The following is a 19,473-nucleotide window of genomic DNA, read 5'->3' as shown; positions in this document are numbered from 1 at the left end:
GAAGAGGTCAGAGCAGGTTGTTAGAGTTTGGTGAGTGATAAAGACAGCAGACAAAAGAGACAGGTTCGTTTGGTAAGAAGATTTTGTGCCAGAGTAATTCAGACAGGGAGGAGCCAAGGTTTTGCATCCTCTGACATGGAATGTTGGTTCTGATGAATGCATAAATGCCACCCTTGTGGTGGAAGTATGATCTGTAGTTTGGGCAGTTCAGGTAATCCATGGTTGCCAGCTAGTGTTCTGTTAGGAATAATAATTATGATTTAGATGTGTAGGTGGTAATGAACATTATTTGTGTTGCTGTTTAGGCCACAAATTCTGGAGAAGTGGGTACAGAATTTTTTTATTTTTTTATTTTTGATAAGAATTAATGTTTTATTTATTTAATAAGGAATGGTGGCATGCAGCTAGAAGTGAAAACCTCCTTTCCACCTATGGCCTCAACAGTTCCTCTTGTAGCTGCTGCTCAGTCTCAATCACAAATTGGCAATGTAATTGGTGGTAGAATTTGGCACTAGATGATTGCGATTCCTCCTGATTTGTTACTAACTGATTTGGTCCTGTGCATTTCCACCAGTGCCAGCCTGCGAAATAATAGTTTTACTGCTTTACCATCAAGTGGGGGAGGATCTGAGCCCTCTACAGTATGTGGTGAGTAACCCTCTCACCACATACTGTAGAGGGTTACTCACCTCTACAGTATGTGGTGAGTAACCCTCTCATTCTCATGTCTGTGATCTACATCCAGTGATTTGTCGATTTGTGATATTCAACAGCTATTGTTTAAAATAAGGATTCATCTTTTGATATGTGATTGATTATGCTGAATTCCCATTTGAATTAAGGGAAATAAGACTACAGAGGCTCCCACTAAGTCATCCCATACTTTGTAGTGTTTGTCAGTCTCCCATACAGACTATAGACACATTAAAAACAGAGCTAATTCAACAATGCAGTGTTCATGGCAGGAAGCAGCGATAAATAAATTACATGAGATTAAGTTAGAAATTAAGCATTAGCAGTCAACTCAACTTAGAAACAGAACAGAGGAAGTTGTTCTTGCTAGGTTCTGCAGATCATAGTCAACTTTTGTATTGAGGGATGACCCACCTGTTTATGAACAATGGACACGCGTCTTGCCATTTGTCACGTTCTGGTGGAGTGCTACTTCATTAGAGAAAGGAATGACATCTGTGTGAGCCATATATACACATAGGCAGATCTTATCAGACTGACACTCGATGAAATTTTAACTTTTTACAAAAAGTTAATTTATGCAAATGCATTTGATCATAAATATTATTTATGTGGTGTAGATACCACTTTGTTTAACTTATTTATTTTAATTTGATTTTTGTGCATAACATGTAATTCACTGAATATTTATCTCTTTATTTTTAGTTATTATTATTATTTTTTATCACCTTGTGTACTGCTGTAATCTTTGGATTATCACACGATGAATGTTGACCAGCAGCTGGTCAACAATTCTTATCATACTTATCCAAACTTATCATACCTACTTCTTTTCATCTCTTTTCATTCTGTCTACTTCTGTTCTTTGGAACCACCTTCCTCCATTTACTCCAATGACTACAACCTTCAGTCCTTCAAGAAACACATTAGCAGATTCCTTCTTTTTTCCCAATCATCTGCTCTCACATGGCACTATTATGTTATAGATTTTTTGTCTTCTTGTGTGTAGGATTGATTTGAAATAATAATAAATCTTCCTTTCTCTGTATTCTGCAAGTACAAGGCACTTTACATTCCTGGATGTGTTATAGGATTGAGTTTTTTCCCTTAGATGAATGAATTGGATTGTATATATTCATCTCTCACTATAACACTAAAAAGTCTAGTGAATGCAACATAGATACAATGCTATGCTAAAAGAAATTTTGCTGTACCAAATGAACCACCATAACAAGCTGTTTTCCTCTGTCTCTGTATTCTGGAGTACATCTGAAAAGATGTACTCCAGAATATTAGGAGATGAAAATAGTTATTTTTTGAGATGGAGGATGAGGAGGGAGTACATTTTTTATATTTTATAGGGACATCTTTATAGTCTTATCCTCTGTGTGTGTGTGTGTGTGTGTGTGTGTGTGTGTGTGTGTGTGTGTGTGTGTGTGTGTGTGTGTGTGTGTGTGTGTGTGTGTGTGTGTTGACTTTCTATAAATAGAAAAAGATAATGAAAACAGAACACAACCACACTACAACCCATAATCTGGTTTTAAGTAGATGAAATGTTTATTTTTCGCATGGTCCAGATACATTACATTTATTTTTAATGTATTTAAATAACCAGCATGTTAAAATATACTTCGCACTTATCTTCAGACCTCTGATAAGTAGGGTAATGTAACCTAGGTGATGTACCACTTAATCAAGTGACCTGTTATATCTTTTTTTTATTTATAGAAATCCAACACATTTTCATCCCATCAATATGGTATTCTCAAGATAGCTATCTATTGATACAGCTGTTGACTCAGAATACATGCCTTCACCACATGTTTTAGCCAATGTCTACAACCCTTATAAAATAGAGATGGAATACTACATGTCCTCCCCCATCACACAACAATACAAAACCAATATCATCCTATATTCCACATATATCTAAAAAGGTTGTCAAATTCTTAATCTCCATACCACTTTTAAGCCACACACATCATAATTTAATAGAACAAAGACAGCACAAAATTCAGACAATATTGCATCCATAACTCAGTGAGTCCAGATGATGGCCTTTGATTGGAAAGACCTGTGTTCAAATTCTGTCTAGAATACAGAGAATGAGTCCTTTGCAAGGACTTTTCAACTGAAGGTGAGTTAGTTTATGATATATAGAAGTAAGGATTTTCCTTCTCAGAAATTTGGATCTTTGATCCCAATATACAGACAAACTAGCCAGAGATTAAATACAGTTTATAGAAATAGCATGCTATGCAAATATTATTAAATGTCCTATCAGAACATTAGATCGGAATTCTTTGAAGCCAAATTACTTGACCATCAAGTTGAACATGTAACAGGACCAATATTTCATGATATTTCATTTCGAGATATTTCATGTGTGCCACAGAGATGAAAATAGTTATTTTTTTGAGAGGGAGGGAGGGGAGGAAGAGTATATTTTGAGATGCAGTATAAGAATTGCAATGCACCCACAGGTAATGCATAAACAAGTGAAAGTGATTATACTCTAAACTTTTTGGTTTTATCACTTCAACTTATTGCTTGTGTGCACATTGCAATTTTCATATTGTATATGAAATGAGGTATCTAACAGTGATGAAGTATCGTCATTAAACCAATGTTTAATTCATCTATAATGCTGTCTTCATTCCATAAACCAGAAAATTAGCTTCAATTAGAACTTAAACCTAAATATATAATAGGTATCTATTCACCTAAGATCAGATAATCCATTCAGGTATATAAAGTAATCTGCCTGTAAAGTAACCTGCTGTGAACTTATAGGAAGATCTATTGACATCTACTTTGAAAAAGATAATTATTATTACGTGATACCTTCAGGGTGTCCAAAGTCTCATCGAGGGAGGGCACCTGCTCCACAGCTCTCTGTCTCCACCAACGGCATCTACCGCCCACCACCACTAGCATTTCCACAGACAATCAGAAACATCCATGCCCATGGTGGGATTTGAACCCGCAGCCTTTTGGCTGGGGAGCAGATATGCTAGGTGGCCATTTTTGTAGTCACCAATAGCAATGAGCACCTCTCTAAACTTCATAAGTATGGTTCCATTAAGTTACCAAAAATCTGGGAGGCAGACGGTAGTGAGTCATGAGCCATTTTTTATTATTATTATTTCCTGACCTTCATGGAGTTGCAAGACTCATTGCGGGAGGTCAACACATAGTCCATCATATTCTCCTTAAACTCATCCATTGTCTACACGTTTACCATCCTCTCAGGCAGTGCATTCCATGCTCCTACCAATCTCCATGCAAAAACTTACTTTTCTTATCCTTTTACTTGCCACTCTCTATTCCAACTTCCCTTGTCTTGGCTTTATTCCCTCATTCTACTATATAAAAAATCTGCAGTGTTAAAACAATAATAACCCTTCAATAGCTTAAATGTCTTGATCATATCACTACTTTTGTCTTCTCTCCACTAAACTCTGCGTGCCCTCATTCTGTGCTCATAATTAATGTTGTACAGTCATGATATAATTTTTATCTATCTCTGCACCTTCTCCAAAGTTACTTCATCCCCTTCAAATCCTCGTTTCCAGATTTGAGTACAGAAATCCTGATGTGGTCTGACCTAAGCTTTATACAATGAGACCACTACTCTTTTATCTCTCATGGTCAATGTCATCCTCAGTATTGCCACAATTCTCTGAGCTGTCTTTGCAATATGTCCTCTAAACATCAAATTTATGTCTGTAATCACCCCAGGATCTCTTGCTTCCTCCATTTCTTCAACTTTAACTCCACCAAGTGAGTATGAAGAATCTTATCTGTGGATTCCAAATTTCAAACCTTACATTTTGTTGCATTAAACTGATATCTCCATTCATTTGCCCATGTTTTCAGCCTGTTCAAATCCTTTTAAAGAGCCAAAACATCAGCACTATTACTAATAATCCTCCCAAGCTTCACATTATCTGCAAATAACTAAACATCTCCCTGTAGTCCTGTGATAATATTATTGACATAAAGATTGAACAGCAATGGCCTCAATACCAAACCCTGTGGAACTCCACTTGTAACCTTCCTACTTCCTGATACTACTCCCCCATATACAACTCTCTGATATCTACCAGAGAGCCAGTCACCAATCCACTATCCTGATAACCATACCCATATATTGCAACTTAAAAATCAGCCTGTCATGTGGCACCCTTTCAAATGCTTCTGAAAAACCCAAACAAATGACAGTGTATGCCTTGTCCTCATTCATTACTTTTGTTACTCTATTATAAAAGGTTACCCAAATTATAAAACAAAAGTGCCTTTTAACAAATCCATGCTGGTCTGCATAAATAATATTGCCCTTATCTATCCAATTCTGTATATGATCCAACATTAGAGGATGTCAAGATAGGACTGGATTAGTGTATGTCACAAATTGAATTACTTCCATTACTACTTGATTGTTAGTGTACTGTAACAATTTTTTTGTTTGCTGAAGATGCTAATTTAATAAATAATCTTATTTCTTTTGTATTTCTTGTGATATTGTATTTATGACACTAAATAGTGACACGAATAATTGCCACCACCTAAGCCTTTTTATGTTTATTGAGCTAAATGTTATAGTATACTAAATATATGAAGGTAGCAGCACAAGTTCAACACATTACATGCTGTGACATTCACAACATTTACTGTGGTAAAATGGCTGCTGCATCTCATTTAATCAAACATGCTCTATTGAAGGAGAAAAAATTGTCTTGAGACATCTACAGGCAACTTCATGTGTATATATGTGTGTGGAGTTGCCTGCGTGGATGACCGTAATGTGGCATAATATCTGATCAGCCTTGTCTTGGTTGACCAAGAACTTACGTGATATGCAGAAGATTGACTTGCCCTAAGAAGACTGGTTGATGATAGTAAGGGGAAATGTTAGCCTACATTAACACAGTGCACCACATTGCACAAGTTTTGATAAGGAGCTTGGCTCCTGGACAGATTGCTACCATGGTCTGGTTTTTACCTTTATTGAAATTCCATCAGTGAGAACTAGACATGGAAGTTAGCTTGAGAGCTATCAGGATGGCAGAAGTCATATTGCTCAATATATAAGTAGCAGAATAGTGTATGACTATATTATTACTTTACTCTGGATTTAAGATAGTTGTAGCAAGTCCTCTGAAAGGGTTGTCTTGTTTTTATCCATGGCTAGCATAAGCAAGCAAAAGTTTGTACACGAAATATATTCAGAGCCATGTTTCTTATATATATATATATATATATATATATATATGACTTATGGAATTGGGAGATCTTTAAGCTTTTTATATACTGACTTAGATCTGAAAATTAGAATAAGTAATGAAATTTATTAAAATATGCAACATGTTTCAATCGGGGTGGCCGACTTTTTCAGGCGTGATAGAACATACAGAGCCAATAAAAAACACTGTAAAGAAACATTGAGTCACTATAAAACCATAAACTATAAAATCGACTATAAACTACAGTTATTTTGAACTGGAGTTACAGTCCGTGTTAAAGTTCTGTTGCTAGAAACCTGTGCGTGTGTGATTTCACGAGTGGGCCAATATCTGACAGCAGAGCTAAAAGAGTCAGGCAAATTAGAGCTGAGGTTACTGTTTAAATGAAGAGGGTCCATGACAATCTCTTTAGACTCGATTATGTGGCATTCTACCTCGTCGTGGCATATGTGCAGGTTTGAAGTTGTTGTCTAGTTTATCTCATGTTGGCGGCCTTCATTATTTGTGTTTACTGAAAACAGGACAAGGCATGAGAGGGCACTAGCTCTAGTTCTTTTGTAAGCGATGTCTCTTTGGTGTTCCTCGAGACTTAGGAGGATGGACTTTTCCGTTTGGCCATAGTATGGTTTCCTGCAGTCACATACGATTTTGTACACACCTGGGAATTGTAGATGGTTGTGATTGCTTAAACTTGATCTTAGTTTGGGAAGAATAGAGAAGCACATTTTTATGTTAAACTTTCTTCAAATTCTACTCAGTTTCTTGGAGAGCGTGCTGATGTATGGCAAAGAGATATAGCCTTTGGGGTCGTCCTGTATTTCTACGTTGTTTTGTTGACAGTCATCCTGTGTTACTATGTTGTTTTGTTGATGGTGGTATAATTGTTTATTGATACTTTTTGAAGAGTAGCCATTGTTTTTGAAGGTCCTTTTAAGATGTTGTAGCTCATTTTTTAGTTCCTCTTCATCTGACAGTACAGATCTAGCATGATGTGCTAGAATTGAGATGATACCTATCTTCTGTGCCAGATAGTGATGTGAGAACGCATACAGATATCTGTCTGTGTGTGTATGTTTTCTAAAGATGGAAATTTTTATGGACGTAGGTGTTTTAGTAAGTTTAACGTCCAGGAAACATAGAGATCCATTGTCTTCCATTTCCATGGTTAATTTGATGTCTTGATGGAGTTTGTTTAAGTGATTGAGAAAAGTGTGAAGATTCTCAATACCGTTTGTTTAAGTGATTGAGATAAGATTGAGTGATTGAGAAAAGTGTGAAGATTCTCAATACCGTTTGTTTAAGTGATTGAGAAAAGTGTGAAGATTCTCAATACCGTGTTCCCAGATGAGGAAAATGTCATCCACATATCTAAGCCAAATTTTTGGCTTAAAAGTAGAAGAGGAGATTGCCTTTTGTTCAAAGTCTTCAAAAAAGATATTCGCTAGTACTGGAGAGAGAGGGCTGCCCATTGCTAATCCTTTATCCTCTTTGTAAAGTTTACCTTCAAATTCAAAGTAGCCATAGTTAACACAATGAGATAGCAGAGAAAACATCTTCTTTGAAATCTTGTTACTTAAAATATGGAGAACTTCTTGCGTCGGAATGTTTGTAAAGAGGGCTACTACGTCAAAGCTCACCATGATGTCAGAAGACTTGAGTTCTATATTCTTAATTTTAGAGACAAAGTCTGTTGAGTTTTTTATGAGAAGATTTCCTGCAAAAGCTTTTAAGGATGATGCAAGATATTTTCATGACCTATAGGTGGGTGAGTCAATGCTATCTGCTATAGGTCTCAGTGGGTAGTTTTCTTTGTGTACCTTTGGGAGCCATATAACCTAGGAATGAGTGGATGTAATGAACAAATAGAAAGGCATATGTTTCTTGGAAGTTCTGCAGCTTTTTGTAGAAGGTTATTAGTTTTGTTGTGTATTTCTCTTGTTGGGTCTCTATCAATTTCCGAATAAGTATCCGACTCTAACAATGTTAAGATTTTTTCCTGGTGGTCTGTTTTATTTAGAACTACAGTTGCATTCCCCTTGTCAGCTTTGACGTAGTAGCCCTCTTTACAAACATTCCAACGCAAGAAGTTCTCCATATTTTAAGTAACAAGATTTCAAAGAAGATGTTTTCTCTGCTATCTCATTGTGTTAACTCTGGCTATTTCGAATTTGAAGGTAAACTTGACAAACAGGATAAAGGATTAGCAATGGGCAGCCCCCTCTCTCTCCAATACTAGTGAATATCTTTTTTGAAGACTTTGAACAAAAGGCAATCTCCTCTTCTACTTTTAAGCCAAAAATTTGGCTTAGATATGTGGATGACATTTTCCTCATCTGGGAACACGGTATTGAGAATCTTCGCACTTTTCTCAATCACTTAAACAACTTCCATCAAGACATCAAATTAACCATGGAGATGGAAGTAAATGGATCTCTATGTTTCCTGGACGTTAAACTTACTAAAACTCCTGAGTCCATAAAAATCTCCATCTTTAGAAAACATACACACACAGACAGATACCTCCATGCGTCCTCACATCACTATCCTGCACAGAAGATGAGCATCATCTCAACTCTAGTGCATTATGCTAGATCTGTACTGTTAGATGAAGAGGAACTAAAAAATGAGCTACAACATCTTAAAAGGACCTTCAATAACAATGGCTACTCTTCAAAAAATATCAATAAACAACTATACCACCATCAACAAAACAATGTAGAAATACAGGACGACCCCAAAGGCTATATCTCCTTGCCATACATCACATAAAAATGTGCGTGTGTGTGTGTGTGTGTATTTATACACACACACACACACACACACACACACACACACACACACACACACACACACACATAGAGAAAAAGAAGTTGACTTCACATCAAATTACTCTTTGTATCTCATAATTCATAACACTCCTTGAACAAGACATTTATAATGCCATACATTATGGTGATAAACACTTCCTAGATCAGTTTTCAATTTCATTGAAGTTTTATTGGTAGAGCAGAATTGAGAGCTTTTTTCAATAGCAGAAGATATACTTGTCTAAGTGTTTGGTGTTCACAGTTGGGTAAAATATAAGTGAAAAGAAAAGTAATTTCTTGTTAAGTATAATATATGTTAAATCCAGAAAAAGCTTGCTACAACTCTCTCCAGTAATAATGATGATACACCTTTTTACTACTTGTAATGAGAAATAAGAGACTTCTGCAGTCATTCAGTTCTCAGTGTCTCCATGTGTTGCTTCTCATGAAAAAACTTAATGAAGGTTATCCAGAAGGTGCTTACTGTTGAGGCAAGCAGGTTTTGCCTACCAGTCGCTGAGGAAAACTAAGGTTTGAAATAATGTTGTCTGGCAGTAGAACTATACTCAGTATCCTGGATAAATGAAGATAGAGCACTGAAATATCTTTTTTGATCACTCACAAGGTTCTTAAAACACTAGCAATGTACTATAATAGTTTTTGGATACCGAATAAATTTTTCCTCAGTAAATGTAGAAATCTGGGTAGTGACTTTCACCATAATGTACATTATTAGTTAAGGGAGTATGCTGTGAATTATGGGCTACCAATAGTAACTTTGTACAAAGTCATCTGATCTTTATACAGTTAGCATAATTGTAAATATACTTCACATACAAGCCTTTTGCTGCTTTCTATAAGGTGAAATATGGATGACAAGAAAAATTCATATTGTACCTCCGAATCAAAAAATTAGAATTATCAAAGAAAATCTGTTCTCTAAAAAGTTTTCCTTACACTGTTTTTATTGAGGACTCTTAACCTCCAGTTTAGGAAAGATATTAACATGTTTCAGATTTCTCCTTAATTACTTGTCTCCACACAGTCCTGATGTGTTATGGGTTTTTAACTGCTGGTGTGTGAAGTTGTTGTTATTATTATTATTACATCTCCGATATAATAATTTTTATAATAATATAAAAAATTAGAATAATCAAAGAAAATGTTGAATGATGTGCAATTAGACAACAAATAGACAAACAAAAAATAGACAACAGAATCAACAAAGCTGGTATGGTAGGAAGTCAATTGAATAAATTTATATGGAATAAGAGAGAAATTAGTCAAAACACTAAATTAGCTGTATACAAGACAGTGTTCAAACCAATTTTAAATTATGGATCTGAGAGCTGCATCAGAAGTAAAACACTTGATTAAAGAATAGAGACTTCAAATATGAGGTCATGAGAAAGATTAGGGGCATGAACAGAGGGCATCAATGGCAATATCATATTAAAAATGAGGATATTAGGAAAGAACTTGACATTGTCAGCATCCAGGAATGCATTAACACAGCTAATCTCAGGTGGTATGGGCACTTAAACAGAATGGGAGAGAAAAGATTAGCAAAACAAGTGTTCTTTGCCAGGTTGGCAGGAAAAAGACCAAGAGGAAGACCAAGATATAGGTAGATTGATATGGTAAAAAGTGCCTTAGAAGATAGAAATATAAGATTTGATAATGTTGGAGTCTTCACAGGTAACCGACTGATTTGGAGGAAAATTGTAGATAGGAAGTTAGTAATGATGTAAATTTTTCATGTAGTACTATCATATCCTGTACATCCCTTGAGGGTACATAGCAGGAATTTGATGATGATGATGATGACTTGCAATTCTAATTTATTGCATAGAAAATAATTATATTACTAATTAATATTACGAAGTATAAATTAGCATAATCTAAATCTACATACTTTGTAAATTATATAACCATGTAAACACATTAAAATGTAATATAAATTATAAGAAAACTACCTGTTAGTACCACACCAAGGCAACTTAAAGCAAAGGTGGAGCAAGATCCCTCACTATCCTTGATATTTTCTCATAATGTAAAAACACACAGCTCCTAGGAGATGTAATATTGCTTTACATTATTAGGAGAGCTCACTACCCAGACCGGTTTCAACCTTTTTTGAGGTCTCATCAGTGAGTGGCTAGACCTGGATGATATCAAAGTTTAAGTGAAAAGAACTTACATACCTTCACTATACGAATGCCAGAAAGGTGTGCACATATAATATATTAAACTAAGATGAAAAGCAAAATGGCTATTTTTTTTCTGGCAAAGTTAATTAAATTAAGGAGATAAAAATCCATTATTATTTTACAGCTAGTATGCAAAACTCTAAGATCGAAAACCACGATCTAAGAGTTTCATGCCGACGAACTATCGGTGAATCCAAGCGTGAGTGACCACTTGGTTGTACCAGATGGTCACTTATGCTTGGATTCGCTGAGATTGATGAGGCCAGGGACTTGGGAGTGTTGGTGGATAGGGAGATGAAGTTTAGGGGGCACATTGCAAAAGTGGCTAAATCAGCTCATCAACTCACTTGGTTGTTAAACAATACTTCGATGAACAGAGACAAGCAAGATATTGTACCTCTGTATCGAGCCTTGATAAGACCTCATCTCGACTACTGTGCCCAGATTTGGTCACCTAGGTTTACTTCTTGATGGGGAGTAGGTGGAGATGATCCAGAGGCGAGTGACCAAGATGATAGCAGGTCTATGGAATGAACCTTATGAGAACAGGTTGAAGATTTGTGGGTTGCAGAAATTAGTTGATATATGGAAAAGGGGAGATATGATTGAGACATTCAAATTGCTAGAGAGTTTCTATAGGATTAATTCAGAGGATCCGAGCCTTGATAAGACCTCATCTCGACTACTGTGCCCAGATTTGGTCACCTAGGTTTACTTCTTGATGGTGAGTAGGTGGAGATGATCCAGAGGCGAGTGACCAAGATGATAGCAGGTCTATGGAATGAACCTTATGAGAACAGGTTGAAGATTTGTGGGTTGCAGAAATTGGTTGATATATGGAAAAGGGGAGATATGATTGAGACATTCAAATTGCTAGAGAGTTTCTATAGGATTAATTCAGAGGATATTTTTGAGATCAGGACTGGTGGTGGGAGAACTAGGAGAAACCTATGGAAGCTGGGCAAGAGTGTGGTTAGCAAGGGTGTTAGAGCTGGGTTCTTTACTTTTAGAGTGGTAAATGAGTGGAATAAGTTGCCAGAGTCTGTTGTGGGTGCTATGATGGTGAGTGAGTTCAAGGCAAGGTATGATAGATACTGTGAGAATGTCGTATAGTTGTGTGGACATGATGTTTAGGACCTCCCTCGATGAATCTAAGGACTCCCTGGAGTGCCCGTAATAATAATAATATGGCTTTATAAAGAGGGATAATAATTTCCTTATCTGTACTTGTTAGTGTGCTCTTCAACATCCAAGTACTTCATTGAGCTATTTTACCAACTTTTGCAATATGCCATTTGAACTTTAACTTTTTGTCCACCATTATCCCCAAGTCCCTAGCCTCATCAATTTCCTGCAAACCATTACAATCAATGTGATATACCATATTCCATCTTGTGACATTTAACAGCAGATTAGCAAAATGAGTGTAGACTGAGCAATTATCATGGGAGACTTCAACTATGATGAAAGAGATTGGAGGCAGGAAAGGACACGTGGCAAAATGGAATTTATATAGTTACTAAGGAATAATTACCTGAAACAGCATGTGATGGAAGGGACCAGGTGTTTGAGAGTGTTGGATCTGGTAATAGCATCAGAAGATCTATTTATAACTGCAGTAGCATTTCTACCTCCAACTGGAGTGTGTTAGATCTGAAATGGGCTACCTCATTCTAAATGAGGTTACCCTTCCAGAGTCTAACAGTAAACATAAATTAAATAAGCATACTTATCATTTAGCACAGTGTGACTATGTTTTATAGGAAATAACATCTTGTAAATTAAATTTTGAACTGTTTGAATTGAAGTTAATGTATCTGTATATCAAATGTAACTGTAAGTCAACAAAAAGGGGCAATTGTAAGAGAGATTATTAGTGATATTCTATACCTAAAAGAATGCAAATTATTCGGCAAGATGGGGCAAAGGTCACCCTAATGCTGCAAGAGGAGCGGAAGCGCCCACGGGTGTTACATCTGAGAAAATATCATGATGCATGCATTCCCGGAATTAGAAAGCCCTGTATGAGGATCGGTGAGGTCACCCAGTCGAGGACCAATCAGCAGGACGATAGGAGAAATCAAACTCGGAAAGGTGGCGCTCTTGGGGAGCGTATAAAACCTGCAACATGGAGAGAAACAGCCCCGTTTTGTTTGTTCCTGTATTCTCACCCTGTGCTACAAGTGTTAGCGTGGTTTTTTAAGAGCTGACCTTCGAGAAGCTCCAGCATGGCACCGCCACAGAGCACGGCAAGATCGAATGTAGGCTGTCAATGAGAAGAAGCCTTGATGTAAATCCATAGCAAAGAAACAGCGCCCGATTCAGGAAGAACACATGAATCCCACGTGGTGGTAGAATCAAGATAGCCAGAATCTTCACAAAGAAGGAAGGATGGAGAGAAACCGAAACAGTGTAGATAAGTACTTTCATATGCTCTAGCCCCTTTTAGAGAAATTGACTAACAGTACGGAAAAGACTGTATTTCAAATATGTGATAAAAGAAAGTATGAAGAATTGAAATTTATGTGAATAACTCTATATCTTTGGACTGGATTTTAAGAACTATTAGTTTATTAGATGTTTTGTCGTGATCCACTCGAGGGAAAATATTAATGTGCTAAATGCCTAGCTGGCCTAATGAGTTGTAAACAAAAATGTCAAATTTTTGATTCTGAGAAAATTGAATTGTGAAGATTTAGAAATCAATGTTTATTTAAAGAATGAGAGAGTGAGAGGAAAATAAGAGTTTAACTTAGTATTAAAAATTGTTTTGTTCCTGTATTATATTAGATAGTGAATTCATTAAAATTGTTTGATACCTTTCATGCCTGTATTTCTGACCATGCTGACTGACCTTTCATAAAATTTCGAACCTGTGATCGTATATGTGCACGGAGATATCCCAATTAAGAAAGAAAAGGGGCACGACTGCAAATAAACTAGAAAACCTTAGGCTTCTGAATTATAGTAAATGATATCAGTAGCACCTGATACCCTATAACTATCCTCAGGCTGAGTTTAACTCTACCCTTAAGGCCAGGCTGGCACAGTAAATAAATTTGCCTGAGTGAATAAGGATAGCGTATAGTGATCAGGGGAAGAGGTATTTCTGGGGGGCCCAAAATTGAGAAATTTGCTAGATAAGCGATAAGATCACATGTTCAAGTAAGATAGACGACTTAGGGATACATGAAGTTAAAGATAGCAGATAGAATCCAAAGTATACATAAGAAAGTAAATCGCCATGGAATAAGATATAGGAATAAAGATAAAAGATATAACAATGGCACAGACCTGACGATAAAAAATATAACAGGTGACCATGCAGTCTTATCCTGGGAGTTTGCTCAACATGCAGAAATTTCAGTCAAGATAGGTTTATTTCTAACTGTAAACTTAGGAGGCAACTTAGAGCAGTGCCATGGCATAAGAATCTACATGGAATGAATGCCATTAGTGCATGGGAAGCGATCAAGGATTGTTTAAGCAAGGCAGTATCACAGTGCATACCCAGGGTCAGGAGGATAAAACAAGTAGGGATTAAGTGGATGAGTAGCAATATAAAGCAGGAGATGCAAAAAATGAAGCATGTGGTAGGAATATAAACAAGTGATCAGCATGCTCATGAGCAGTATAAAGCACAAGAAAGAAAGATGACTAGTATGGTAAGGAAAGCTACATCTGATTATGAGAGAAAATTAGCTAAGCAGACCAAGTAAATCCAGAAGAGAATTTTTACTACGTAGCAAATAAGAGAAAGAATGATTATGGAGGAAAGTGACAGAAGCAGGAGAAATAGTTCAGCCAATAAGTGATCATTTTGCAAAGGTATATATCATCCAGGTGGCGACTTTGCAGTTACTGGGGCGACAGAGACTGGTGTGAACATTGAAGTAGATGAACTGGAGGCATTCAATATATTGAAAAATATCAATGTGAATACAGCAGTAGGACTGGATGCATGTGTTAGCTCGTGTACTACAAGAATGTGCAGGTGAACTGGAAGTGAAGAAGTTGTTTAATCTAAGTCTCAGCAATGGCAAGGTTCCAAGTGAGTTGAAAGAGGATAAAATAGTTACATTACATGAAGATGCCTCCAAGACAGAAGTAGCAAACTACATACCAATTAATATCTCTAGAGTGGTGGTTAAAGTATTGGAAAAGTTGGTTAAAAGTAAAATTCAGGAATTGGTGGATTGGAATATTATAGGAAGCAGCATGGCTTTTAATTTATTCACATTTTATAATAAGGTGACAGTACAACTGGATAAAGGAAATGGCTACACCATGACACTACTGGACTTTTCAAAGACATTTGGCTGAATACCATATTGAAAATTAGTAGTACATAAGTTCCAACAAATGAGAATAGTTATGAGGTTGGTAACATGGATTGGTGGTGACTGATAGACAGATATCCCATACTCTGATATCTGTCTATCAGTCACCACCATTCCATGGAGTGGAATCAGGACAAATGAGGGTTACCAGTGGAGTGTCCCAAGGCTCTGTACTGGTACCACTACTCTTTAATTTGAACATTTATGATATAGAGGAAGATTTGAGGGAGGAAGTATTCAGTTGTTTACCGATGATGCACAACTAGGGAGGGCAGTAATACACCCTCTATTTTACGGACTTCACATTTAATGGACAAACTTTCTGGTCCATATGTCACATGAAAATTAACACCCTGTTAATTTTAAAATGCTTTTAAACCAAGATTTACTTATAATTAAATTAACAGGTTATTTTTTGCTATTAATTTCCTGTTATTTTTAACAAATTTTGGCAAATAGGCCACCAAATTGGAACAATACTGTAGTAATTTAGCCGACATAAATGAGTCACTGCTCATAAAACATGTTCGGCGAATGATTAGCACGTGATCACACCAATAGCACTGTAATTTGGTTCTTTTGTCACGTGGCGTGACTTTCTTCAGCAGTTTTAACGCGTGCCAGCCGATGTTCCGATGTGTGCTAAGCCACGCATTAGTGTGCATTTGTTTACTCACGATGAATGGTTTATGTATGTACGCATTTGTCAATTTTTAAACATACACATTCGGAAAATCTACTTTATTATATAACAGACTTTCGGATTTAAGGACACCCCACTCGCCTGAATTAGTCTGTTATATCGAGGTTTTAGTGTAGTTGTTGAAGGTAAACATATTGAACATGTTGTAATATAAATGGCATAAGAAGTAGATCTTAATACACTTTGGATGAGATTTGTATGCCTCCTCATTCAGGAATAATACACCATTAAATTTGATAGGGACAGTTTGGACCTATCAAAATGTGTACATATGAGATATATGTAGTTACTAAGTCAATTGTTATTGTTCTTCCTGCAGGCAGAGCAATAAGAAATAACTCTAGTAAAACATAGTTTTACATAACATAGCTTTTTTGTTGAACAGATGGAATATTTATTGAACAGATCAGTAGTACATGCAGAACAGGACATGCACGCATGCACAATAGGTAGAAAACATCAGTGCTGTGAATGGTGTGCTGGTGAGGATTGAGAAAGATGTAATCTGTGGACGTTTTTATTGAAGAGTTGGAGGTTGTATTTGTTTCAGAATACTTCTTGAGGATGACTGTTCCAGGAGAAGAGTTAGGTGGAATAGATGATAGAAGAGAAACAAAGCTGAAACAGTGCATCTGTGAGATAGTTGAAGCATGTTTGTAAGAGCAGTCATTTGTGAGCTGAATTGCTCTCCTATGGACAGCATGAAAATTTTTAGGCAGGTTTAGGTTTGCTTCCCAAAACATGTGAACAGTATTCTAATAGATGGATTTGGAAGTTTTATGGAGCTGATAGCTGGGTAGATGAAAAATTGCATCTTGAGCAGAAAAGAATGCTTAGTCCAAGTGTAGAGAGAGATCTGATCCCGTTAGGTGATTTGTTACTGAGTATAAGAATAGGTTAGCTGAGATCCCTTTCACAAGAAAAATGGCAAGACTGCATTTTGGTGGTGTTGAAAGACATAAATAAAAAGAAAAACTAAAAAAGTGAGACAGAATGGCAAGTTTATACCAATTCTTTGAAGTCTCAAGAACATCATAGTAACTAAAAGATTATTTGGCTACTTCTAGGACAATATCCCAGAAGCATACTTCAGATTTTAAAATGCTACTGGGAATGCTGGCCTGATTATACCTATTCTCCAACCAACAGGTTGTAGATTCAAATGCTACCTTGGGCATGGGTGTTTATCAAAGCCTGCTCTAGACGAGCAAGATAGCTCTTTGAGTTTATAGGGATTTTCTTGATTTAAAAAAAAAAAAAAAATCTAGTGCATAAATTTTCTTTTTCTTTAATCATTCCTTTTAAAATTGCACATTTAGAGTTGTCATGCCAATGAGCGATATTGAGAGTCACAGTATCAAGAGAGTTACTATATGCATATTAATCTGTATTCTAAAATAAACATCTTAAAAACTGAAAGTTCCACAATAGTAGAACAGACACGCCTCTGCACTAAACAATATAATGTAAAGAATGATGTGCAAGGAATTATTCAACATAATTTACATCTAATCACCAGCCTCTACCTATGTAGCAGAAGACAGACACATTCCAAAAATGTGGTATACAGAAATACAGTTAACTTTTGATATAGCAAATATGTAGGGACCACAGGAATAGTTTGTTACATTGAATTTCTTTTGTATAGTGCTGCTTTAAGACTCTGGTAGAGAGTTTTCAGTAGTTTGTTTTAGTGAGGGAATTTGCTATAGTAGTGTTTGCTGTAGTGAGAGTTGACTGTAATATAAAAAATGTCCATTGCACCATCACCCTACAGAGATTTTTGCAGTGAAATGAGAACTTAGCTGTATAAAGATCAGTCACCTGTGCTTCACCTCTACTATGTGAAACACATCAAGTAAAGTACAGCCTTTTTTATATAAGACAAACCTCTCTCTCTCTCTCTCTTGATAATTACCTATAATAAAGAAAATACCTATATCAGGATACACATTCTCAAAGCTCATAGGCATGTTCACAAATTCACCTGTATTATTATTCTCAAAATCAAAACTGCCCTGTGCCAGTGAAACAGAAATATCCATGAATGCACAAGAAGTCTATGTTGCACTATTGCATTGATAAAAAATCCTAGATCTGATTTCATCAAGCTTCTTCCATCTTTTAAACAAGCTCTTTTTTCTATTTTCATTCTTTAGTCTTCTTTCTATCTTCTTCCTTTCCCATACAGTAACCTGTTTGTCATGACCTATTAAATTTAATAGGTCATGACAAACGTGTAGCATTACTAATAGCATGGTACTTCTGCTTAGAGAAATTGGCTCTCATGAGAATCTCAGTTTGCTTGATTTTTCTAAATAAAAATATTGAACATATTTTCTTTTTGGAAGAAAGTTGCATGAATATCAGTAAACCAAAAGTACCTTGGTTGGATTTCTGTTGGTTTTCGAGCTTCCTTCTTTTATCCATGTATCACTTAATAGTATTTGATTACTGTACTTAACAGTGGACATGTAATTGGAATTCTATGAATAAATAGTCAAAGTGACTAACACCATTTATATTTGAAATCATAACATAAATTTTATTTCAGAAAGCCTAAGTGTTCATCCCAGCACAGAAGAATCATTAACAGAAGATGAAGTGCTAGAAAAAACTTTTTTACAGAACTCTCGAAATGAAGGACATAAACGCCGACATAATATTAAAGAACATTATCCTGCAAAGACTGAATCATCTCTTTCCCCACCTAGCCTCTCAGATCAGGTAATTCTATGTAATGTGTGTATGTGAAGAGAGAGAGAGAGAGAGAATTGTGTGAATTCATAAAAATTGGAATATATGATTATCTTCAATCCAAAGAGAAAAATAATTCAAGACCATCTGTATGTGTTACAGCTGTCCTATATAATATTATTTAATTAAATTGGTGTACATTTTAACATCTGTGTTATTCTTTTGTTTTGTGTTATTATACCATAAGAAAAATGCAACTGATTAATTACTTTATAAAATAAATAAATTTTCCATTGTATACCTCACTTTTACAAATAATGCAATTTTTGAACTGAATGAATGGATATGAAGAGGCTTAATAAATGGCAGGATTAGTTTCAGAAACCTCATAATTTTAGATCTTAAAATTTTAGTTGACATATTAATTTTTGATTGTATTTATATTTGATAAGATGGAGACCTTAAAACAGTTTAAAGAAACCAAGGGCTACTTTCAAGTTTTTTGTGTGTAGTTATCTAAAAGGGATGTTCAGTTGTTTCTTTATTTCAGAGTTGTGGACTTAATTTTATTATTGAATTTGTGGAGATGGGTTAATACAACAACTTTGATTTCAGTTTTGGCAGAATTTTTTTTTTTTTTTCTGTAATTTTGTTTGCTTCTTGGAGAGAAATTGGTAGATTTTGTCAAGGTTTGGAGGGTGGGAAGACTCTCTTTTTTTTTTAGTTTAATTTTCATGAATTAAAGATGCCAAGAAGTGATACTAAGGTTGAAGTAAT

At 35.8% G+C, this 19,473-nt stretch overlaps 1 protein-coding gene across 2 annotated transcripts in view; it reads left to right on the top strand.

Annotated features, from left to right (window-relative positions):
* The window catches only part of LOC150098544 (uncharacterized), a 610,245-nt gene that overhangs the window by 361,313 nt on the left and 229,459 nt on the right, over positions 1 to 19,473 (top strand). For both annotated transcript variants that reach the window (XM_090405300.1, XM_090405297.1), the window contains exon 23: positions 18,554 to 18,726. In XM_090405300.1, coding sequence (XP_090261426.1) covers positions 18,554 to 18,726 — 173 coding nt within the window. The remainder of the gene's footprint in view (positions 1 to 18,553; positions 18,727 to 19,473) is intronic.

The sequence above is a fragment of the Typopeltis vanoorti genome, chromosome 15 (genome assembly GCF_054136105.1).
Source record: "Typopeltis vanoorti isolate ZY-2024b chromosome 15, IOZ_Tvanoo_1.0, whole genome shotgun sequence".
NCBI classification, from domain to species: Eukaryota; Metazoa; Arthropoda; class Arachnida; order Uropygi; family Thelyphonidae; genus Typopeltis; species Typopeltis vanoorti.
This window is presented reverse-complemented; position numbering and strand designations above follow the sequence as displayed.